General features: G+C 42.6%; 1 protein-coding gene across 11 annotated transcripts in view; it reads right to left on the bottom strand.

The window, feature by feature from the left end:
- The window catches only part of RIMS1 (regulating synaptic membrane exocytosis 1), a 599,631-nt gene extending 574,405 nt beyond the window's left edge, over window positions 1–25,226 (bottom strand). For 5 of the 11 annotated variants that reach the window (XM_018058830.1, XM_018058832.1, XM_018058833.1 and 2 more), the window contains exon 1: window positions 24,696–25,097. In XM_018058830.1, coding sequence (XP_017914319.1) covers window positions 24,696–24,859 — 164 coding nt within the window. In that variant the 5' untranslated portion in view covers window positions 24,860–25,097. Of the gene's footprint in view, window positions 1–24,695 lie in introns of all 11 variants that reach the window. The other 6 variants (XM_018058836.1, XM_018058838.1, XM_018058839.1 and 3 more) reach the window with 3 other exon arrangements.

The following is a 25,780-nucleotide window of genomic DNA, read 5'->3' as shown; positions in this document are numbered from 1 at the left end:
TTAAAAGTAGGCATTTTGATATATGTGGTGATTTGTATACACGTACAGACACATACACACTCATAAATACTTGTTATAAGCTAGAAGGTGGTAGTGACGGTTAGATATTTTTATTATATCTTTCAGTTTTTTTCATTACACTTTAGTCTCAGCAAAGGTACAGATCTATGATGCATTTGTCTCTTGAAAACACCAGAAATTTATTCTCATTCCTTCCAATTTTGTATAAAAATGTCAGCATTATTCCAACTATTCACCAGTATAAATTCATTCTTGCCTTTCATTTAAACAATGTTTTTGAAGAACATTTTTATATTTTATTCAGTATTTATTATGAGTACCTACTCAGGAATATCATTGATTCAGTGTGGAAATCTGTTAATTTTTGAAATAAGGCAGTCTTATACAAAGATTATTTCTGGTTGGAAATAGGATATTTGAGTTTCAGTCTGTCTCATTGAATACAAACCATATGAATTATGTATGGAAATCCCTATGCATTCATCTGAGATTATAAACCAAATAGGTGAGTCAAAATGTTTCCTTAGTAAAACAACAAAAGGGAAGAGTTAAATCTGTTGGTATAATACATGGTAAACCTATCTCAAAATGCTGCTAAAATAAGGATATTACCCAAGTTGGATAAAAAAGCACCCCCTTCTTCTGTGTGTTCCCAAAGCTCAGGTGACTGAATTGTGCTAAAACCGCATCAATGAATAGGGTATTCAGGCTCAGCACACTTGAGAAAGAGGCTCCAATTATGATTTAAAATTCCTTTATGTAGCATCAACACAGCAAGTTTTGTACCTCTGAGCTGGAACAGGGCTCACACAGTGTAGTTGCACCTGTCTTTATACTCAAAGAGACATGAATATTGGGTGCACAGTACTACTTTCACACTGTTATAAATACTGATTATGACCGCCCAAAGTTGTTAATGCTGCCCTTGGATGAAGAGTTGTGCCAAGTGTGTCAGGTAACTCTCTTAGTTAGTGCTCCACCAGCTCTGTACCACAGATAAGACCTTGGAGGGAAACATGGCTGATCGAGATCACACAGTGGGCCCTAGAGTCTGGGATGCACGCCCAGGCCTCTTTGATTCTGAAATTCACACATTTAAGCTCTCCCTCCTCTGCATCCCACAGTAATTCGGGCCACAAGGAGTGGTAAGTGTGTGCAATCAGAGAGACTCTCCCGCATGATTTGTATTTCAGTATCTGGTTGTAATAACGCATAGTAATGAAGTTTATTTCCCAAGTTCATGGAGCATTCACTGCCCGTTCTGTGTGCTACTGCTGCTGCTGCTGCTAAGTCGCTTCAGTCGTGTCCGACTCTGTGTGACCCCATAGACGGCAGCCCACCAGGCTCCCCCGTCCCTGGGATTCTCCAGGCAAGAACACTGGAGTGGGTTGCCATTTCCTTCTCCAATGCATGAAAGTGAAAAGGGAAAGTGAAGTCGCTCAGTCATGTCCGACTCTTAGTGACCCCATGGACTGAAGCACACCAGGCTCCTCCGTCCATGGGATTTTCCAGGCAAGAGAACTGGAGTGGGGTGCCACTGCCTTCTCCAGCTCGTTCTGTGTAATCTCAACTTAAATCACTTTTTCTCTATTTAAGGTGAGCACAAACAGGAGTAATAATTGTCTTACTTCATAGCCCCAGAGTAAGAACGTACAAGGAGTGTGCATGCAAGCACATTCTGCTGCAGGTACAAATGCTAGTTGTTAATGATAATACTTGGTCCTAACGGACGCGTGGGGCTTCCCAGGTGGTGCTAGTGGTAAAGAACTCTCGTGCCAAAGCAGGAGAGGTAAGAGATGCGGGTTCAATTTCTGGTTTGGGAAGATCCCCTGGAGGAGAGCATGGCACCCCACTCCAGTGTTCTTGCCTAGAGAATACCATGGACAGAAAAGCCTGGTGGGCTACCGTCCATAGCGTCACAAGAGTCAGACATAACTGAACCGATTTAGCATGCATGCAGTAATGGATGCATGCTGGATTCTGAGAGGAAAATTCCCTGGTCAACTAGATATTAGAAGTGAGGAAGAAAAGAAGTCCAAATGATGCCTATATTTCGGACTTGGAAAAAAAAAAAAAAACTTCAAGGGGTTTAGTGTTCTTTCTCCAAGACAGATGCCATATTCCATGGGAAGGATAGACACTCCAGAGCTAGTCATTTCTGAGCAGTCTTCAAAATATTCTCAGTTCACAAAGTACTGAAATTTCAGTCGGGGCTGAGAGTTAGGGAAATGGACTCTAGATCTTACTTGGATGCTGGGGGCACTGGTGCTCTCTGGGACATGCCAAAGTGTTGTCTTGAGCAGGACAGGAATCCTGCTCTCACAACCTACATCAGCACCTGCTGCATAGCAAGTGAGCAGAGATATTGGTTAAACAGATGAATAAACCTCCACAGCTATGAAAGGATGAATGGTTTTCAGACATTTCCTTTAGCTGCAAAACTGTACTTATTTTTAGTAAGATACCCAAATTGCAAACTATAAAACAGCTAAAGTCAAGATCTGGGGTTAAAGCAGGAGCTATGGCACTATAGCATCCATGGGCTCAGACTCTGTTCACCAACTTTCTCTTCTCTGCTCACTGCCACTCCCCAAACTCTGGGGGAAATCCTCCAGACACAGTGTGGAAACCTCTGATTTGGATGCTGAAGTCCCCTTTTGACTCCAATTCCATGAGCCTAAATACTGACCTCTATCTTCAACGGGTTAGTAATTCTATACTGAGGAAAGCAACATTTCTTTTTTGCATCAAGTAGCTTAATTAATAAAACACTGACTTTTAAATCATTCTAAATTGCTCATCCAATGTCCACACGCTCTCTCACAGCTCCTCTCCTCTCTCACAGCTGTCTGGACCCCGCCAGTGGCCCATGGGCAGCAGCAACACGGGTTCCGAGGTCACTACCTCCCAGGAGAAGAGGCCACTCAACCCATACAGAGCAGTACTCATGAGAAATGAAGTTTTGCTATGTTAAGCCAGGAAAGGTGCTTGGCTCATTTTTTTCTGACAAATATACACTTTTAATTTAATAAGGATATTCCGGCTGAAACCTGAGTAGATCTCTAAAATTCGATTGTCTGTTTTCACAGATAATAAGGGGTCCACAGAGTTCAGTGCTTTAGAAGCACACGCTTCAGAGGATGAGGTAAGGATGTTTGGGGAAGAATGGTCTAAATAGGAGGAGTCATATGCGTCACAGTTGTCTCATTTGCTAAACGATGCGTCATAGTTGTCTCAAAACTTTTGTCACTGAATAAAAATCCTGTCATTGCATATCTTCCATACTGTTTGAGGTACCAGGTCAATTGCCTTGTATATGGGAAAAGTGGTGGTAAGAAATATTATACAGATTAAGATTTCACGAAGGCTCATCTTTCTAATTAAATGCAGAAAGAAATCAGAGATATCTTTCCCAAGTGAAGTCACCACCCTCCACAAATCTTATTCACCGCCTCACCAGAATTTTCAAACGTTCTATTTTGTTGTTGTTCAGTCACTCAGTGGCATCTAACTCTTTGCGACCCCATGGACTGAAGCATGCCAGGCCTCCCTGTCCTTCACCATCTCCCAAAGCTTGCTCAAACTCATGTCCATCGAGTTGGTAATGCCATCCAACCATCTCGTCCTGTATCATCCCCTTCTCCTCCTGCCTTCAATCTATGCACAGACTTACAATTTAATATTCTGGTAATATCGTCAAACTCCAAACAGAAGTACAATTTGGACAGTCTCAAAAATTGCTTTAAATATTCAATTTTGTTCATAAATCATAGGTTTATCTCATTAAATGACTTCATATATAGCATTTTGCTTCCTTAAATTTTCAGGCAGTTAAAAAATATTTAATTCACCAAATTTCTTAGTGTGATTTTCAGCTAAAAAAATTAAGTGGTACTGCCCAAAGCTGTCCAGATGCCCCATTCATTGTAGGCACACGTAGGGGATGCTCTTAACTGGCAAACCTCCCTTTGAATTGTCCTCTGCTAACCAGAGCCAGCTCTCCAATGGCCAGGTCCCATGGCCTGGGTGGCATGAGTCTGGTGATGATTCAGTGCAAGAATACTGTAACTACTGTCACTACCTCCAAGGGGCTGATGGGGTCTTATTGGACCTGCACTGCAGTCTAGCTTCTCTCTCTTTATAATCTGTTGCGTTCCTTCCTATCCAGATGCCAATCCCAAAAGCACTGTCTAATAAACTTCTTGCACAAGAATCCCCATCTCAGAGTCTGTTCCTAGGGAGTCTGACCGACAGCAAACCTAAATGACTCTCTAACCACAAAGATGGGAAACAAGTCAAACTAAGGTGTTCAGAGATTTTCCCATCACATCGTGTGTCCCAGGCTGTCCCTCACGGTAAAGATGTGAAGCAAATCATGTCACTCTCTATTCTGTGTCCCCAAATGCATTCAACTCAAATAAACAGGAGCATCCTGAGAGAGAGGACAGAACAGAAACTAAGAGAGGTATGTGGAAGAGGAGCAGGACAATGTCTTTTGATAGCACAGTGCTCATTTATGGAGACTTCAAATAAGGTTTGTGTATGTGCACACACACACACAAGCACATACACACACATATTATTGTTGTGTTAGTCACTCAGTTGAACTGTAGCCCATGAGGCTCCTCAGTTCAGTTCAGTCGCTCAGTCATGTCCGACTCTTTGTGACCCTATGGACTGCAGAACACCAGGCCTCCCTGTCCATCACCAACTCCTGGAGCTTACTTAGTATCGTCCATTGAGTCGGGGATGCCATCCAACCGTCTCATCTTCTGTAGTCCCCTTCTTCTCCCGGCTTCAATCTTTCCCAGCATCACAGTCTTTTCAAAGGAATCAGTTCTTCACATCAGGTGGCCAAAGTACTGGAGTTTCAGCTTCAGCATCAGTCCTTCCAATGAACATTCAGGACTGATTTCCCGTAGGATGGACTGGTTGGATCTCCTTGCAGTCCAAGGGACTCAAGAGTCTTCTCCAACACCACAGTTCAAAAGCATCAATTCTTCGGCGCTCAGCTTTCGTTACAGTCCAACTCTCACATCCATACATGACTACTGGAAAAACCATAGCTTTAACTACATGGACCTTTGTTGGCAAAGTAATGTCTCTGCTTTTTAATATGCTGTTAGGTTGGTAATAACTTTTCTTCCAAGGAACAAGTGTCTTTTAATTTCATGACTGCAGTCACCATCTGCAGTGATTTTGGAGCACCCCAAAATAAAACCTCTCACTGTTTCCATTTTTCCCCATTTATTTGCCATGAAGTGATAGGACCAGTTGCCATGATCTTTGTTTTCTGAATGTTGAGATTTAAACCACTCTCCTCTATCAGTTTCATCGAGAGGCTCTTTTGCATTCTGCCATTAAGTGTGGTGTCATCTGCATATCTGAGGTGATTGATATTTCTCCCAGAAATCTTAAGTCCGGCTTGTGCTTCACCCAGTCCAGCATTTCTCCTGATGTAATTTGCATAGAAGTTAAATAAGCAGGGTGACAATATACAGCCTTGACATACTCGTTTGCTTATTTGGAACCAATCTAGTTCCGTGTCCAGCTCTAGCTCTTGCTTATTGACCTGTATACAGATTTCTCAGGAGGCAGGTCAGGTGGTCTGGTATTCCCATCACTGTAAGAATTTTCTACACTTTGTTGTGATTCACACAGTCAAAGGCTTTGGCATAGCCAGTAAAGCAGAGAGATTTTTTTTTTCTGGAACTCTGTTGCATTTTCCATGATCCAACAAATGTTGGCAATTTGATCTCTGGTTCCTCTGCTTTTTCTAAATCCAGCATGAACATCTGGAAATTCACAGTTCATGTACTGTTGAAGCCTGGCTTGGAGAATTTTGAGCACTACTTTACTAACATGTGAGATACGTGCAATTGTGCGGTAGTTTGAACATTCTTTGGCATCGCTTTTCTTAGGGACTGGAATGAAAACATCTTTTCCCGTCCGGTGGCCACTGCTGAGTTTTCCAAATTTGCTGACATATCAAGTGCAGCACTTTCACAGCATCATCTTTTAGGATTTGAAATAGCACAACTGGAATTCCATCACCTCCACTAACTTTGTTTGTAGTGATGCTTCCTAAGGCCCGACTGACTTTGCATTCCAGGATGTTTGGTTCTAGGTAGGTGATCACACCATCATGGTTATCTGGGTCATTAAGACCTTTTTTGTATAGTTTTTCTGTGTATTCTTGTCACTTCTTCTTAATATCTTTTGCTTCTGTTAGGTCCATACCATTTCTGTTCTTTATTGTGCCCATCTTTGCATGAAATATTCCCTTGGTATCTCTAGTTTTGTTGAAGAGATCTTTAGTGTTTCCCACTCTATTATTTTCCTCTATTGTTTTGCACTGATCACTGAGGAAGGCTTTCTTATCTCTCCATGCTATTCTTTGGAACTCTGCATTCAAATGGGTGTATCTTTCCTTTTCTCCTTTGCCTTTCAGTTCTCTTCTTTTCACAGGCATTGGTCCATGTAATTCTCCAGACAAGAATACTGAAGTGGGTATAGCCGTTTTCTTCTCCAGATCTTCCTGACCTAAGGATGGAACCCCCTTTCCTGCATTGCAGGCAGACTGTCTGAGCCACCAGGGAAGCCCGTACACCATACACATACACACACACACACACACACACACACACGCACACACACACACGTATATGTATGCATATATATATATGCTGAGTTTACCAAACAGGTTTTTGGGTTTTCTGTAAGATGTTATAGAAAAATCCAAACAAACTTCTTGGCTAGCCCAATATGTACTCATTACTGAATTGAAAATATCCTCTCAGAGCGTGAAAACCAAAGATGCAGACTCAAGAATAGCTGGTATCTCTAGCGCAGAAAGCAGAACTAGAAAGTCTTACTTATGGCTTTCCTTAGGCTGGAAGAAATAGAAACCTACTCAAATAAGATCCAGATGAACAGCAAGAGTTCAGACAACCTCACTGTGAAAATCTGCCCAGAGGTCAGCACCAAAGTCTCTTCACTCGGGAGCCAGAAGGCCTCTCTCAGCAACCACGCCTTTTACCTGAAACTATCCCCACCACTGACTCCTCTTGCACATGACCCAATGTGGCTTCCTCTGGATACCTCTGCAAATTTACAATCCTGCTCTCCAACTCAGATATTTCAGAATTTCTTCCTCACCCTCAAATCTCCATCTCCCATCATTCTCAGAAGATGAGTCCAATCCAACTTCAAGAAAAATAGAAACCATCAGATGTAAGGTCCCTCATCTTTCCAGTCACAAACTTACACCTTCCTTTATTCAAGCCATCTTGTTCACTATATTATTTCCATCAACATTTTTATTTTTGTCACCTTGTTATTAACTGGGAGATAATTACTTTACAATATTGCGATGGCCTGTGACATACATGAACATGAATCAGCCATAGGCATACATGTACCTCCAACCTCCCAAACCTGCCTCCTACCTCCCTCCCTCCCCACCCCGTCCCTCTAAGTTGTCACAGAGCACTGGTGGGTTCCTGGCCTCATACATCAAACTCCCACTTGCTATCTATTTTGCATATGCTGAAGTGTATGTTTCAATGCTATCCCCTCAAGTCATCCCACCCTCTCCTTCCCCAACACTGCTGAAGGTCTCTGCTTTATGCCTGTGTCTCCTTTCCTGCCCTGCACATAGGATCACCAGTACCATCTTTCTAGATGCCACGTACATGAATTACTACATGATATTTGTCTTTCTCTTTCTGACTTACTTTACGCTGTATAGTAGGTTCTAGGTTCATCCACCTCATTAGGACTGACTCAAATGCTTTCCTTTTTTATAGTTGAATAATATTCCATTGTGTATATGTACCACAAATTCCTTTTCCATTCATCTGCCAATGGACATATATTCTATTCAAATACCATTTAAAGGAGGCCCACATTGGACCTGCCTCCCATAACCCCCTGGTATACCTTATGTCCCTCTTCCCAAACTTCTGGAAAGATTCGCCCATGCTAATTAATGCATTCATCAGGTATGTGTGTGTATTTTATGAAGTTACAGTGGTATTTCTTGTTACTGACTTTAATAGCTATTTATCAGTTCTCACTCTATTGTCTGTCTCAGCTGAATTAATTATTCTATGAATTCAGATATAATTTACATACAGTGAAATGCACAGATCTTAAGTGTACAGTTTGATTGGGCTTGAGAAGTACATACACACATATAATACACACCCTTATCAAAATACAGAACATTTCTAACCCTCCAGAAAATTGCCTCCTATCCTCTTCCTGTCAACCCCTCAGCTATGCTCTCAGAGCTGAATGCCAGTCTAGTTTCTAACACATGGATTAGGTTTGCGTGTTCTAGAGCTTCGTGTAAATGGAATTTTACAGTCTGCGTGATTTGTGTCTGGCTTTTTTCATTCTGCATGATGCTTCTGAGATTCATGTGTGTGTTCACATACCAGTGGTTTACCCCTGTTTATTGCTGGATAGTATTTCATTGGATGAATATACCAGAGGTTTTTAGTTCATTCTTTTGCTGATGTACATCTAGGCTATTTTCAGTTTAGAGCTATTATGAAGAAGGTTGATCTAAATATTCTTGTAAAAGAATTTTTTCAAAGAAATATTTTCACTTCTTTTCTATAACCTCTACGAATGGTATAAATGGTATAAATTGCTAGGTCATAATATAAAAGTATGTTTAACTTCTACAGAAATTACCAAAGAGTTTTCTAAGGTGGTGCACCATACTATGCTTTCACAGACAGTAATTGAGAATTCTGGTTCCTCATGACCTTCCTCAGCATTGGATGTGTGCCAGTCTCCTTAATTTTAGGCATCCTAGTGAGAGTGCCTTATCCTCCTTGAAATTCTCTCTTCTCTTTTGTTTGGTGGAACAAGATGTCTCCAAAGTTTTATCCTTTGCTTTTCTCTACAATGCCTTTGGAAGGTTACTGTTGCTTTTCTGCTTTGAAAGGTAAAGTTTCTTTAAGGCTAATTCCTAAGTTTTCTCCTGCTCTGGATCTAATCACTCATCTTCATCTGTAGCATCTCTGGTACCTGTGCAGAGATGGCTCACTGGGAGTTTACATTTCCAACCATCTTTCTTCTAAGGTCCAAACCTCCAGCCTGCAGAAGCAAAGTAACCAAGACAAGATATAGGATCTCCCTTCCTGGTGGTACAAGTCAGAAGTTAATCAATTTTCAAGCTATTAAAAGAAAAAAAAAATGTTGCTCTGGCATACCAAATCTCTCTCCAGTCCTAACCTTTTGCCGTTTCCACAAAGCCCTTGCTTCTCACATCTCTCACCCAGAGTCCTGCAATAGCCTCCCCGGGTCTTTACACACACCTGTGCTCCAACCAATCATTTCTAGATATTGGAGCCAGATGGATCTTATACTAAGAGGCTTATATCATATCTCTCCTCAAAGTCTTTTGGCTCTTCAGATGAAGATAAACCTCTATTACATGACCTGGAAGACCTCACGTTGTTAGGCTTCTACTCTCCAAGACCCTCTCAAGCCATCCTTTTGCTCTTCCATGACACTGGTTTCCTTCCCCTTTTTCAGAATCACCCCTCCCTCCACCACCTGAGACCCTCTGCTTCCCTCACTGGCCGGGTACCCCTCTCCATTTTTGCCTCACTAACTCCTCCTCATCCTCAGATCTTCGTTCAGTCTCACCGTCACTTCCACTCTTGGCCGGCCTGACCTCAATCAGAATTCCTGGCTTATATTATCAAAGGATCATGTATTGTCCTGTGTGGCATTTATCAGATATATTAATTTCTCATTTAATTTTGATTTGACTTAAGTGAAATACATCTCCCCCTGCAAAGGGCATGGACTCTGGATAATTCTATTAATTTCAGTACAATTCCTGGCATATCATAAATGCTCAATCCATTTCTCTTCCAAGAAAAAAATGAATCACCCTCCTGACTCCCTGATTGTTTCTTATTTTCATTTTGAAAGAGAACCTTACTAGTTCTTGGTTGGTCAATGAACCATCTGGACTGGGATCATATCTTTAGTCCAATCACTATGGCCAGGGTGGGCATATATGGAAACAGGACTGCTTCTTCCAGAATGTTCATTGAGGCAAATACTGAAGAGCACAAGGGGAAAAAGGAAGGAGCAACTGTTTGCAGGACATACATTTTAAGATGACCTTAAAGTGCATTCCAATGTACATTAGGTGCAGACAAATACTGCTGGTTCCACTTACATGAGATATCCAGAATCATCAAATTCATAGAGTCAGAAAGAACATTCGGAGGTGCCAAGGGGTGGGGTGGAGAGGGGTAATGGGGACTTACTGTTTAATACGGACAGAGTTTCAGTTTAGGAAAGCGAAAATTTTGAGAGATGGATGATGGTGAGAGTTGTACACAATGTTAATATGCTTAGTGCCACTGAACTGTACAGGAAATATGGTTAAAATAGTCTGTTTTATATTATATGACTTTTACCACAATAAAATAAAATTTAAAAATAAATAAATGAAACTACGTAATGCAAAAAAGGAAGTGAGGAATGTCTAGATCATGCCAATTCTCTAAATGAGATAAAATTAAACTCCTTAAAAAAGACTTTATAGAAAGAATACATTTTCGGTGTGTGGGTGTGAGGTGGATAAGTACAGATGGGTTGATGAGTGGGAGTGTCCACAGATCTATACATAGGATACCACCCCCTTGCCTAACCTACTGATTCTTTCTTTGGGTCACTGACCGATAGTCTGTGTGTGTGTGTTCAGTTGCTCAGTCGTGTCTGCCTCTTTGCAAGCCCATGGGTTGTAGCCCACCAGGCTTCTCTGCCCATGGAATTTTCCAGGCAAGAATACTGGAACAGGTTGCCATTTCCTTCTCCAGGGGATCTTCCCAACCCAGGGACTGAACTTGTGTCCCTTCAGTGTTCCACATGGGCAGGCAGATTCTTCACCACTAGCACCACTTGGGAAGCCCAACCAATAGTCTACCTGAAATCAAACCTCCAGATGAGAGAGAACCAAGGAAAGTTCTCAGAATGAACAAAGACCAACTGATTTTTCCTACTGATCAAACAAAACATGAATTTAATCTGTATATAATTCAAATGCATGGTAGGAAAAGCTCTTTGAAATCATGAATAAATTACTACATACTGAAAACATTGTCTCTTTCAAGATGTATTAAAAATTAAAAATAAAATGATCACACTTAATAATTATTAATGCAACTTAAATAGAATTGTAACAAATACCACTGAAAATGAAATCTTTAAATAAAGTGTTTTTGATCCCTGTAAATTACCTACTTATTATGAGTAATATTAAATATAACCAAATTCAAAATCATCAAAATAAAGAAGGGGTTTCCTTGGAGTTCTCTATAACAGGATATAACCATATAGAGCAGACAGATCAAACCGAATTTGAAAAAAAAAAAATCATTTGAATTTGATGGTCGTTAAAATGAAACCATGGGGAGAGAGTGTGACAGCAGGAAAAACACTGGGCCAGGAGAACAACCCCCCAGCCTTATGCCTAACTCTCTTGCCAGTTACTAATTAAAGTGGAAACAATCTCCAGGCTCCAGTTTTCTTGTCTTAAAAGTGGAGCCAGAATAAATATTCAGTGGCTAAAATGTGCTATCTTGATTGCAACTCTCATCAGTTGATGGCCTGGAATACTCCATGCAGAAAACACATTAATCGGTGATACTGTTCTAGCTTCAGGAAGTTGTCTGTGCATTCTGAATATTTGCCAGAACTGGACAAGGCACCCTCTAAGCTCGCCTTCACATTTCAACTCAGTCTAACTGTGTTGTGTCAAAGACGAGTGTGTTTGTGTCCTCAGCATGCAGACAGTGCCGCTCAGCTCAAGCAGCACTTACTGAGGCCCCACTGTTGACTGGCCACAGTTTAGGCAGTGGAAATATGAAAATGAGTAAGAGCAGATTCTTGTCTTTGAGGGGTTTCAGTTTGAAAAAGGATGGGTAAAGAAGCTGTGGTTCATATATATAATGGAATACTACTCAGTCATAAAAAAGAATGAAATAAAGCCGTTTGCAGCAGCACAGATGGACCTAGAGATTATCATTCTAAGTAAACCGGAGAGAAAGACAAATATTAAAAGTAGCACTTATACGTGGAATCTACAAATTAATCTAAATGAAATCGTTTAAGAAACAGACCCACAGACAGAGAACAAAATTATGGTTACCAAAGAGCAAAGGAGGGGAGAGATAAATTAGGAGACTGGATTACCATATGCACACTATTATATATATGCATATATATAATTGATCATCAACAATGACTACTGTATAGCACAAGGGACTATAGTCAATATTTTATAATAACCTATAAGGGAAAAGAACCTGAAAAAGAATACGTATATGTGTATGTGTGTATAACTGAATCACTTTGCCCTACATCTGAAATCAACACATTATAAATTAACTATATTTCAAACTCTAAAAAGAGTTTAGAAGATGACTTAACCAGAAAGCATTTAAAAATGTAATATTTTACAAAAGTACAGTGCTTTACAGTCATAATCATCTGATCTAACTATCAAATCAGAGAATCCATATTATGCTTTAAACTCTCACTGAAGTTACTAATGTTTGTATTCAAAGGAAATGTTTCCATTAAGCTTGTCTGTCTAGAGGATTACTTTTTAAAATGTGTTGTTTACATCCTCCGACACTGGCATTCAAACACTGTCAGAATGCTGTCCTTCACAAAGCCGTGAATGATAAATTAAGAGTACATCATATCATCTGAAAATCTTACTTCAATTTCACCTTGTAATATCTAACAACCAGTATGTCCTTCTCATAAGTTCTGGCCAACATGGTTCTCTCAATAGTCAAAATACACAGCTCATTTTTTTTTGCTTTCAGAATAAGCTGATAGAATTCTCCTAGTTAGAATACACTTCCCACTCCAGCCACCTACTCATACCCTATGAATCTATCCAGCAGCCTTAGATGACTCTTTCGCCCCACATCCTCTGGATGTGCTCATTCATTCATGCGCACAGTTTAGAAATCCAGGTACCTATCCCATGGCAAGCTCTGTGCTTATGTGACAGACATAGATGAGAACGACTTAACTCTCAGGGCTGATGCTGAGGTGACAGTGTACACAGTCAGACGATCGAGCCTGAAGGATTTGACAGCACAGTGAGTAAGGGGTGGCAATGGTGATCTACCCACACAGACAAGACTCATACAAGTGTTTGTAGGGCTGATGCAGAAAGTCAAGAAATGGATGAAGGATAAGACTCAGTTTGAAGCATCCATGGGGCATCCAGGTGGAGACAATTTAGCAAGAGGTAAGGTATGTGAATTCAGGACTTGGTAGATAATTTCAGTGTTGTAATACAGACTTGAGATCATTGACACATACGGGTGACTGAGTTCATGACCAGAAACCACACAGAAGGCGGCAAATCAGAAGGAAATGGAATTATAGAGGGAAGGGCAAGAGGGAGCTTCCGAAAGCCCTTCAGCTCTTATAACCACCACTCACTCTGCAGTTTGTCTTGCTGCCTAATTAGCCTTTTCCAAAGTGCATACGTCATGTTTTCTAAGATATGTCCTACCTTACCATATCTGACCCCAATGGCCAGGACCATGTTTTTCTGTTTGAACTGAAAAAAAAAAATTATCTATTGAAGTATAGCTGATTTACAATGTTGCGCTAACTTCTACTGTACAGAAACGTGATTCAGTTATGCATCTATGCACATCATTTTTCAGACTCTTTTCCGTGTGGTTCATCACAAGGTGTTGAATGTAGCTCCCTGCGCTCTACAGTAGGACCTTGTTGTTTATCCATTTGGACTTTGACTTTTTAAAGCTGCACCTGTGCCTCCAGGAATCTTCCACTTTGCTGTCTTTTAGAAGGCAGGACTGGAAAGTCACCTGACTGATTATCAGGTGACTATTATAGCTCAGACCTCTGAAGCTCCAAATACCATGAAATCCCTTTCTAATACTTATGTCTGGAACAATACTCAGATGGTACAATCTTTTTAAGACAGGCATCAAGATTTTACTTCAGGCTGCTATATATTAGGTCACTATTTTTTGCCTAGGGAACAGAGAATCTGTACATTGAAGTATTCAGCCTAAAGATAAGATTTTATGTTATTTTACTTCTCCAAATCACGTTTTGTGACATTTGTCATGATTGTCGTCAAGAATATCAAAACAGAATTTCTTTATAATGTTTACTGTTACCAAAAAATTAATATCTAGAGTATATTAGCCAGCTGATACCTATAGTCCTATATTTCAGATAACAGGATGTAAAATATATTATTTTTTTCTGAAGAAAAAGAAAGGGTTAGGAAAGAAGGCTTAAGCTTCAATATATTACAAGACAGAGATAGCTAAGGCAGATAAATCTGCTAAACTGGGTGAAAAATAAAAAGAAAGCCATTGGGTTACTTTACTTTTGTTTTCATCTCTTTGTGCTAAGATACTAACTAATCTTTCTGACCTGGATAGAACTTCTGAACGTGCATCTGTGTGAGTGTGTTAGTCGCTTAGTCATGTTCCTCTTTGTGCGACCCCAAAGGAGTCCTGCCAGGCTCCTCTTCCCATGGAATTCTCAGGCAAGAATATAGGAGTGGGTTGCCATGCCCTTCTCCAGGGGATCTTCCCAACCCAGTGGTCAAACCCAGGTCTCCTGCATTGCAGGCAGATTCTTTGCGGTCTGAACTACCTGGGATAATACTCCATATTTAAAAAGACCTGATACATTGATTTATGAATTCCTTAGATATTTCATATACCATCTATTTTTTTCTAAAATAGAAACCCCATAAGTTGAAAACAGAACAAAGAGCTCCTCCTTGAGTGTTAAGAGCTATGTTTAAACAAGAAAAATGTGTCACATGACTCTTGTGCACTCATCACTTACAACTTTAAAATAACTTGATCCCAGTGCACACCTGTGGAGGATTCATGTTGATGTATGGCAAAACCAATACAACATTGTAAAGTAATTAGCCTCCAATTAAAATAAATAAATTTATATGTAATAAATAAATAAATAAAATAACTTGATATGCTTGAGATTAAGAACACTGTTCAAATATCAATCAAGAATGCTTTAGGTACAGGAACATAAGCTGGAACTAATTTAATAGACTACATAAAGTTTAACAAATACAGACAAAAAACCCCATCAATAACCACTACTACACTAGTCCTCATTTGTGAATATACAGATCATGAATCAAAGTCTATAAAAAAAAAGCTAAGCTGGTAAGACACTTACAAGACAGCACAGATACCTTAATTGGTTTTCAATTCACATCTCTTCTCTATCTGAATATAATGGCATCTTCCAGGGGATAACTGGGCTTCCCTTGTGGCTTAGCTGGTAAAGAATCTGCCTGCAATGAGGGAGACCTGGGTTCAATCCCTGGGTTGGGAAGATCCCCTGGAGAAGGGAAAGGTTACCCTCTCCAGTATTCTGGCCTGGAGAATATCATGGACTGTATAGTCCATGGGGTGGCAAAGAGTTGGACACAACTGAGTGCTGCTGTACAAAAATAGAGGATAATTATCTGGCATAATTATGGGAAATACAGAAAATATGATACTAAATAATATGGAAATCATCAGCACAGTGTTATACTTTATATTAGATAAACATATATGTTTGGTTCATTATGGTTCTTTATTTTTTTAATTTAAATTAATTTATTTTAATTGGAGGCTAATTACTTTACAATATTGTATTGGTTCTGCCACACATCAACATGAATCCACCACCGGCGTACACGTGTTCCCCACCCTGAACCTGCCTCCCACCTCCCTCCCCGTATCATCCCTCCGGGTCATCCCAGTGCACCAGCCCCAAGGATCCTGTATCCAACCTGGACTGGTGATTCATTTCTTATGTGATATTATACATGTTTCCATATCTAATTAAGCATTTGCTTTCAAATTTCATGAAATTACTTTCTATAAAATTATCTTGTTTTACTATATATAATACAGAGGAATTATCAGTATATTTCTTCCTAAAATCTATTTAAATATCTTCTCTAAACCATAGGCTGCTCCTTTGCAAGTCCCAAAGAAAAATCTTCATAGAGAGAGTCCTGCATATAGTTGCATTCCTAGTTACTGTTATTTGAAAAGTGTTTTGAACTTTTAAATTCACCTTTGCCATTAAACGTAGCATTTCACTGAGAATCCATAAAACATAATACGTGATTCTCAGCAGATGCTTTTCCATTTACCAAACAATGATTTTCAAGATTCTACGTCCACACCTTGCTGTGTTACTTATTGATAATTACTGACTTCTATATTTTATGACCATTAATTACTTGACTTTCTGAAGTTCTAAATGAATAATTTGGTTCAGGGAAAGCAAAATCTATAAAGAGGGACATAATTTAAGTTATCATTCAGATTGAAATTCAAAATTGAGAGAAAGAGGTACTAGCTCTAATTATAGGTGAAATTGGCATCAACAGATACTGTTCTGGGCAAGCCAACATATATAACTACTTTCCTTTTTAATATTTTATTTTATAGTTAAATAAATGTTCATGTGTATGAAAAGTTTTCACAAGTTAGCAACAGATTACAGAATATCTAAAGCTAATTCCGCAGACCTAAATAGACATTTCTCCAAAGAAGACATGTAAATGTCCAATAGGCACGTGGAAAGATGCTCAGTATCATGAATTATCACAGAAATGCAAATCAAGGCTACAATGAGGTTATCTCCTAGCACTGGTCAGAATGGGCATCATTAAAAGGTCTAAAAATGATAAATGTGGGAGAAGATGTAGAGAAAAATGGGACTCTCCTGCACTGTTGGTGGCAATGTAAATTGGTGTAGCCACTCTAGAGAACAGTATGGAGATTTCTCAAAAAACTAAACATAGAATTACCATATGATCCAGCAACCCCACTCCTGGGCACATATCTAGTGCATGTGTGCTCAGATCAGTCGTGTCCAACTCTTTGTGACCCATGGACTGTAGCCTGCCAGGGTTTTATGTCTGTGGGATTCTCCTGGCACCAATACTGGAGTGGGTCATCATTTTCTTCTTCAGGGACTCTCCCCACCCAGGGATTGAATCTGCTTCTCCTAAACTGCAAGCTGATTCTTTACCACTGAGCCACAAGAGAAGCCCCACAAATACCGAGAGAAGACCATAATTTGAAAAGATATATGCATCTGAATATTCACTACAGCATTACTCACAATACCCAGAACACAGAAGGAACCTAAATGTCCATCAACAGAGGAATGGATAAAGAAGTTGTGGTACATATATACAGTGGAATATTACTTAGCCATAAAGAATGAAACAATGCCATTTGCAGCAACATGGATAGGCCTAGTCAGACTAAGTGAAGTAAATCAGGAAGAGAAAGAGAAATACCATATGGTATCACTCATATGTGGAATCTGAAATCCAACACAAATGAACATATCTGCAAGACACAAACACACTCACAAACACAGAGAACACATTTGTGGTTGCCAGGGTCGGTGGGGAGCGGGAGAGGGATGGATTAGGAATTTTGGGTTAGCATATGCAAACTACTATATATAGGATTATATACAGTATGGATGGACAACAAGGTCCTACTGTACAGCACAGGAAATGATACAATATCTTGCAATAAACCATAATGGAAAAGAATATACAAAATAATACATATATAAATAACTCTGCTGTTACTGATATAAATATAAACATATCCCTTTGCTCTACGGCAAAAACTAACACAACATTGTACTTCACCAAAACAAATTTTTAAAAATTAATGTCATTTCTGCAATATATTCCCCTCTCATCATCCAAAGAACACTTACTTAGATCATAATACATGTACATAAGCCTGATATAAAAGCATAAGAAATTAAATACAGAAAACCCAAGACATCCACCACAGAATCTTAAAAAATTCTTCAATTTAAACATACCATATTTAAATCTATTCTGTACCCAACACTTAACTGACATGAAATAGGAACTTCTGCTTGGCAAGTATATGGCCCCATATTCTAATTTACAGTGAATAATTAATTAAATCTTTTGACACTAAAATCATCTGTCTGTTTCTCCAATTCTTTTCTAGCAAAGATGATGGAATGACCCTAAGCTAATTTCTCTTCTCATTTTTGGATTGGGGTTGCCTTTTAGTCATTTCAAACTTTATCATTTTTCCCACATTGCTTTTCCTGCAAAGACATTTATGAGCCATTTAATGAGAAAGAAGGAAGGTAAAAATAACCTCAGGTCAAACCCTGGACTCATTTTACCTTTGATCTCTTTGCCAAATTCGCACCCTGGAGGCTGTAGCCCTGGTCACACCACCCAGCTAGCACAACATGATGGATGGATTTTTCCACAAGGACCAGTCTCAGCAGGACCTCTAGAAGCTGCAGCCATCACAGGGAAAGGTGCTCCTGGGAATCTTCTGTAGTTTTACACAGTAAAGTTAATAATGCCACCTTTCTTGGTACAGCAATTGGAAGTTTAAGGGTGCCTGTACCATCATGTTAAAGCCTCATAAATTAAAAAGGCAGACATTAGCAATTTGACTTTACACAGAAGAAATCAGGGCACAGATGGGTTAACTTATTGATGTTTACACCTACGGAATATGATAGTGTTGAGCTGAATGTAGTCCACTGCTCTGTCCCACTCGCTCATGCTCACCTTCCTTTCTGGCCATGGCAGTTTTGAAGTGGTAGGAACTAGCCAACATCTGGCTAAAGCAAAAGATTTTCTCTTTACTCTACCCAACAGCCCAATGCCTGACCCAACCCTAACACCAGACAAAGTGATCTTATTTGGTGAATTTATTATCACATGATATCTTGTTAGAAATAACCTACCTAACACATAAAATTTATAACAATAGTAGAGAAACGGTGGGAAAGTGCAAAGGGATTCGAGAACTCTGTGAGCAAATGAGCCAGATTAGAGAACCCAGATGCACATGAGGTGGGCCAGATCCAGAGCCTGGAGTGTGATTGGGGTCCTCAGAAAAGGCTGGAAAATGTCACTGTTCACATGACATCTTTTTGCTCCTTTTAGGTTTCTTTCCTGGATCTAGGATCAAATATCATAAGGCAACAGTTTGGAAGAAACCAAGTTAGTTCTGGAAATTTCACTAAAAGAAACTAGTAACAATAGAATACTCACAGAATAGCCCTCTCAGGAGATGAGCGTGGGGCAGAGTAAAATATGTAATGTATGCAGCCAAATGACCAAAGGTTAAGTTCCTTCCCCGACAGAAGAGGGAAACTAACCCTGATACCCACAGCTTGGTGCAGTTTTGAAAAGACGTTTAAGAACACTAAAGATTTGGAGTCCATGTATGTGGGTTCTGGGTTCTATTACTTTCATCGTCATATGCCTCAGGCCAACTTAATTCAACTCCCAGGACAAGTTCTAAAATATCCAGCTCCTATCATAGAACAACATGTAGAAAGCTGCTTAAAAATATAAAACAGTCCATAAAGATAAATGAAATGTAATACAACAGGCTTTACAATCCATGGTACAGTAATCTCATCAGCATATTACAGATGTTAGAGGGCAATAATATTATTGCAGACATTGCTATTTGATATCTTGGCAGGAACCTGACTCTTTCTGCATAGGTTGAGCTCAAACCTTTCTTCTCATCTAACCAGTTGAGCAAGTAACACTCCGAAGATGCTATGTTTCTATTCAAGTCAGCAGGGGTGCCTGCAGTCCCCACTGGTTTCCACATTCTACTGCAGATTTAGGAATCTACTTCAGCAGTGGTACCCCTCGCTTCTGGTTAAGAGAGAATACTCAGAGGGAAAGGAGAGGCAAGACAGGTTGGCAAAAATGTGAACTAAGTGTTATGTTTCTTACCCTCTCTTCTCTTGGATAATGCCTCACTTTCACTTTTTTAGGATTTTCTTTTCTGAATTTTCTCCAGAAGCATTTTGGGACCTAGTACTAGGTATGCATATTTACTAACATAGGTTTTTGTTGAATCAGAAAACTACAATAATTCAGGGACAATCTTCCCTAAATTTAACCCTACCCAATTAGGAATGTGAAGGAGACTAAACTCTGGGTGAAAGGGTACGTTTTATCCCCCAGACTTTTCTACTTAACACAGCACCTTGGGCCGAGCAGACACCTGCTCATGCTTTAGCAGCATTCTCAAATTAATATTTACTTTCCCCCTTATGCACCCCTGCCTCAGCAACATGAAAGAGTATTCTGGGGTGTAATATATGAAAATCTATGCAAATGTCCATAAAAAGATGATATCTGCCTTCTTGGGGACTCTGCCCTCACTCCGTTCCAGAAGCCCTCTGCTATCATTCCTTCATTTCCCAGTTGCCAATTGAGACTGCTGGATGAATTTTGAATCACAATATTATAATTGGTTGGAAGAGAAAAAGGAGGAAAAAAAAGCTGAAGGTACAAGGGTTCTACCCCCTCTTTTGTCTCTCCTCTCATAGAGGAAGTAGGTGTTACGGAGGTTTGAAGAGTTAGTGGGTGCGAGGTTCTCTGTTAAGAGAGATGGAGAAGTCCAAACTCGATATCCTTTATAAATCAATTCACACCCTGAATTGCAGGCTTTGTAAGAAAGACAGAGCCTCCTAGAATCCCAACTGAATTTTCTTGCCCACATTTATACAATATAAGTGGCAGAACTAAAACTTGAACCCCCAAATGCTTGACCCAACTTTAATGGACTTTCCATTATGCTTTTTATAACCTTAAAATTGGAGATAATTCCCTTGCCCTCACTCCACTGGGAGACCCTATTAAGAGCGTGGGTGAAGCTCCTGGTTCTCCTATAATCAGCAGCTCATCCTCTGAATCAGCCTAACTTTCTGCCAAACTCCTTCTCTGACACTGAAAGAAGAACAGGCATGAACTTAAAGAAGAGGGGGATGAAATTCAGGTTTATCTTCTTGGTAGAAGGGCAGAGTGGCATGTAGGAACTGTGCTCAGACTTAGCATAAAAGGTCTGGACCTGGTTGGGCTATGTTTTGTGAGGGGATTCAAGGTACCACAGGAACCCTCTAAGGGCAGGGCAAGGATCTAGGGATGACATGATTACCTTCTACACAAGCTCTTTGGGAGAATCCAAATACACACATATCGAACTTGAACACAGTTCAACTCTTTGGGATTTGCTTCAATAACCACTTAGGATAATGGCCAATATGAGGTAAATGCTCAATAAATGTTAGTAGTTCTATTAAATATTCTGACACAATTCTCAACTCTCTGCCTCTAGCAATCACTTTCATTTTCCGCTTCTATATTGTTTTCTCTTGTCTTGCTACTCTGTAGCTCTTTTCTCTATGAAGCTTTTATAAAAAGGGAATAAGATTTTAGATCTAATAAGATCTTCTTTGATTTAGGTCCCAGGATAACACAGTTTTCAACCCATGTAATATATTGGCTCCTGGTGTCTGGTGACAGTTACCTCAAGGAGTATTCATTGAGGAAGTTAGGTTCCAAAAAACTTCTAGAACACATAGTCATACCCACACCAACACACCTCGAAACCCTAAGATTAAGAAAGACCTTATATTTGCAGGGAAATAAATCAAACCATTAGAAATTATTTTCAGGAGTAAACTATATCTAGTAATTACTATATGGCAATGGTGTCTAAAAGTAGAGTACCTTGCCAACAAAACAAATTATTTTTATGACAAGTTATTTACAAATTTCACAGAATTTCTCTTCTGAAATCTTAAGGTGAAATTAGCTTCATTATTCTTTTCTATTTATTAAAATTTAAAGACATTATCAAGACAAAATTCAAGCAGTAATATAGAATCAAGGCTCATGAAACTGCATGAATATATTGTAATTGATATTGTATAACATTTCTTTGGCATATTCACCCATCTGTTTTCTCTCTTCTCTCTGCTGACATCTGATTTTACTAATTGTGAACAGCGAATACACACAGTAGGTAGGGAGCGCAAGGGGATGACTCTACAGTAATGACTAAAGTGAATTTTATGTCTACATGTTCCCTTACCAGGAGTTTAGCTTTGTAGGACCTGTTGTGAGAGCAGTTTCTTAGATATGTGCTGTGATGACCACGCATTATCACAAAAACTTGTCTCTGATTTAACAACTATTTCAAAACCTTGTGAAAAGCCTCTTGCTTTTTTCCAATCTATGCAAAGTTTAGAAAGGGCCACCACTCATGACTGTGTATCATTACGTTCCCACATAGTTGTGTCATCTGAATACCCCTGAAGGATCTTGTTTTTAAGACATAAAGTGCCCTCTAGAAAAAAAGTACAGCTTTGTTCCACCAATGAGCTGATAACAGGGCAGACTTAATCGTAGCAAACTGGGATTCCAAAGCATGCCCAATCTGCCAGGGCAAGGAAGGCCAAGACACTAGGCTGATTGACAGAGTTAGTGCTCAGGCCCCGGGGTTACGGAGGCTGTGGTGTGACAGCATCACACCCTGTCACGTTTTGTGAACCTGCAATAAAGGAGCGCTGTGTGCGGGAGAGCAGTCGCGGGCACAGCAGCGGGAACGATGCTTTCCACGTGAGCAGTTGGACAGCATCTTTCATTTTCATTTGTCCATAGAAGCCGGTAGGATCTGATCACTACCAGGATGCACCCTCCCCCCTAGAATCCCTCACTCTCTGTCAGCCCTGAAACAGCCAATGAAGAGGCGTGACGCCCACCCGCGTGCCCTGCACCTCCCTTCCCGGTCGGACCCCGTCAGGCAGCCTCCCATGTTTTCCATCGGCGGCTGGAGGCCTCCGTCCACCTGCTGTGTGCAGTGAACACCAAAGAAATGGGAGCCAAACGGTGCGTCCTGTCCGGCAGGAGAGATGTCTGGGACAGGTGGCAGGGGCGGCGGCCGGGGAGGACAGACGGACTGACAACCAGACAGACAGACAGCAGCACCAGCAGACACCATCCATTACTTCCAGTCTCAGAAGAGGGGAAGCCTGCAGCGCCAGGGACAGCCAGCAGATTAAGGAGGTTCTGCCTCCCTCAAGCAGGGAGGAGGCTTAAAGTCTTTGTTTTTTGTTTTGGATAAGAAGGGACAGGGAATTTAGAAACCTGCTGCTCTTCATAGAACCAGGCCAACTCTGGCCTTCCGAGTTAATGGCTCCTCTCGGAGTCTACCATAAAAGGGCAGGGATGACTGAGTTTCTCCCTGTGTGCTGATCGGCCCCAACAGCTGTTCTCAGTGCACCCCCTCCCCGATATGGGCTGCAGCCGTGCTGGTGGAGACCCAGCAGGTCGGGGACACAGCTCCCTCCAGCTCTCTCCTGCCAGCCGCTGCTGCACCCAGGCAGAAGGAGGAAAACCCCCCTCCTGTGGCAGCATCTTCTCTTTTGGAGGCCTTCCCGAGGGTGCGTGGGGGAGCGTCCCTGGCTGCCCTGAGCTGGGGTGGGTATCACCCTTTTGCCATCCCCCCTTCTCTCTTCACTAACTCCAGATGCAACAGGCTCCCTTTCGGCTCTTCACACAAATCTTCTGCCCCCGGACACACCTTCTGGCCTTAACTTGGGGCTCCAAGGAGCTCATCTCCATCGGGGCTCTAAACCCCCTCACTGCCAAGTTGAAAACTTTGCCCGATACTGGGAGACCCCTCTATGGGAAGTCCCCTCCAACTCCACTCATCATCAGTGTTGGGAAGCAGGTGCAGGAAAGCCAGCACCCCAGGGCGGGTTGGCCTGAGACTAAGGCAGGTAGCAGGACAGGGTCGCCCATGCCTACATCACCAGCCACCAGTCTGTCCCCTCCCCAGACCCAGCTAAAAGGGGCACTGTACAGAGGTCCCTCGCAGGGTTGGCTGATGGGATTTAAAGAAGGGCCGATGTGTGCAAAGATTCAGTCCTCTATGGTAAGGCTTGCACCAGAAAGGAGCAGGCCCTGGTGCTCCCTTGGAAACCAGTAAGGAGGAACCTGTATTTTATTCAGGCCAGGGTACCCATCAGCTTCTCTCATTGTTAAAAACTTTGCATTGCCAATGGCATTATATATGGGGAAGAAAATGTCTTCACACAGGTCATCTGTGTAGCAGACCCTGAATCAAAGGTTAAAGAGAAGCTGGGGAGGCAGGTTACCAAAGATGGCAACTGCCTTAGAAAAAAAAAAAAAAAAAAGACCCAACCTCGGGCTGCGAGATGAATGAGTAGCAAAATGAACACTCAAAATAAGCATCTTTCTTGCATCAATGCTGGCACCCTTGGCTGGGGTAACCCCAACCTGCTCAACAACTCCAAGGCAAGAAGAGCTATTCTGGCAGCTCTTCCCCACCTCGCCTTCCTGCCTGTTCAGCGCCTGCCCCTCCTCTGCTCCGGCTCCGGGGCCCCTTCCTTCTACTCGGGCGACATCTGCTCTTCTGAGCTTCGGCACATCCCACCCCCGGGTGGCCCCCGCGCACCCAGTCCTCTCCTGCACCTCGGTCCCCAGCCATCGTCTCCCCAGGTTCCTTGGCTCAGGGCTCAGCGCATCCTCTCCTGACACCTGTCCCGCACCCCCACCCGCCTCCTTGCACCGGCCTCTCGGGCCCGCGCCCCCAGGCAGGCGCCTCCGCCCGCACCCAGCACCCGGCCCGCCCCGCCCCCACCCCCAGCCGGGAGGACCGGGCGGCAGCGGGGAACGGCCCGCGGGAGGGAGGCTCGGCGGGCCCGGCCGGCTGGCTTACTTGAGCATGGCTTCTTCCTTCTCCTCTTCCTCCTTCTGCCGGTCCATCACCGCCAGGATGATGTTCCTCTCCTCCTCGGTCAGGTGGCTCAGGTCGGGCAGCTCGGGCATCGGGGGAGGCACGGTGGGCGGGCGGGGACCCCGGGGCCCCACGGCCGAGGACATCTTCGCGGCCTGGCCCGCCCCTCCTCGATGGCCTGGGTTCGGCGCGAGCGCACCTTCGGATCCACGCCCGGCGGCGGCCGCGTCCCGGCTCGGCTCACCGCGGCGCCCTCCCGGCGGCGGGACTGGGCAGCGGGCGAGCCCGGGCTGTCATGGTCCTCCGCCGGCACCCAGCCCCGGAGGCGGCCGCCTTTGTTTCGGTGGCCCTGGCGAGGCGCGGGCGCCCGGCCGCCTCCCGCAGCCCAGCCTTCCCGGGCGGGGGCGGCAGCGCACGGGGCCGAGGGTGCTCGGGGCTCGGCGAGGACGCTCCTGCTCGCCCGCCTCCGTGCGTCCGCGGTGCGGGAGGAGAGTTTGGGTGGCACTTAGGCGGGGTCTCCGCGGCTCGGCTCCGGTGATGCTGCTGAGCTCGCAGACGCCGCCGCCAGCCGCTCGGCCCCGAGCCGCTCCGCCCACGGCGCCCACCCGCCCACTCCCGGGCCCGGGCCCGCGCGCCCCCTACCCCCGCCCCCGGCCGGCGTGAGCGCCGCCGCGCTCCAGCCCAGGTACCTCGGCCCGTGACTCATCCTGCCTCTCCCGCTCCCTCGTCTCTGCCATCCTCGCCCGCCCTGTGTCTCCACGGTTTGCCTTAATCGTCATCATCCCCGCTCCCCATGTTCTTCGTGGATCATTAGTATTATCAGAACACCCATGGTGTTCTGAACAGGACGGAACAGCTTCGGCATGCATTTCCTCCCCTCCACCGTATCTTTCTCATGTACTGATCAAGTGTTCATAGCCACAACGATGTGGTTTTTAAAGATAATTTTGATCCCCCCCCCCCCCGCCCCCGCCCCGACACACACAACAGCCTGGGTTTTCTGGGTCTTCCAGTCTTCCTTGACCCACCCTCTGCGGTCCTGCTGTGCAGTGTATCTGAAATCCCCC

This window comes from Capra hircus, chromosome 14 (assembly GCF_001704415.2).
Source record: "Capra hircus breed San Clemente chromosome 14, ASM170441v1, whole genome shotgun sequence".
Classification (NCBI taxonomy): domain Eukaryota; kingdom Metazoa; phylum Chordata; class Mammalia; order Artiodactyla; family Bovidae; genus Capra; species Capra hircus.
Note: the sequence above shows the minus strand (reverse complement) of the source record. Positions and strands in the feature narration are given on the sequence as shown.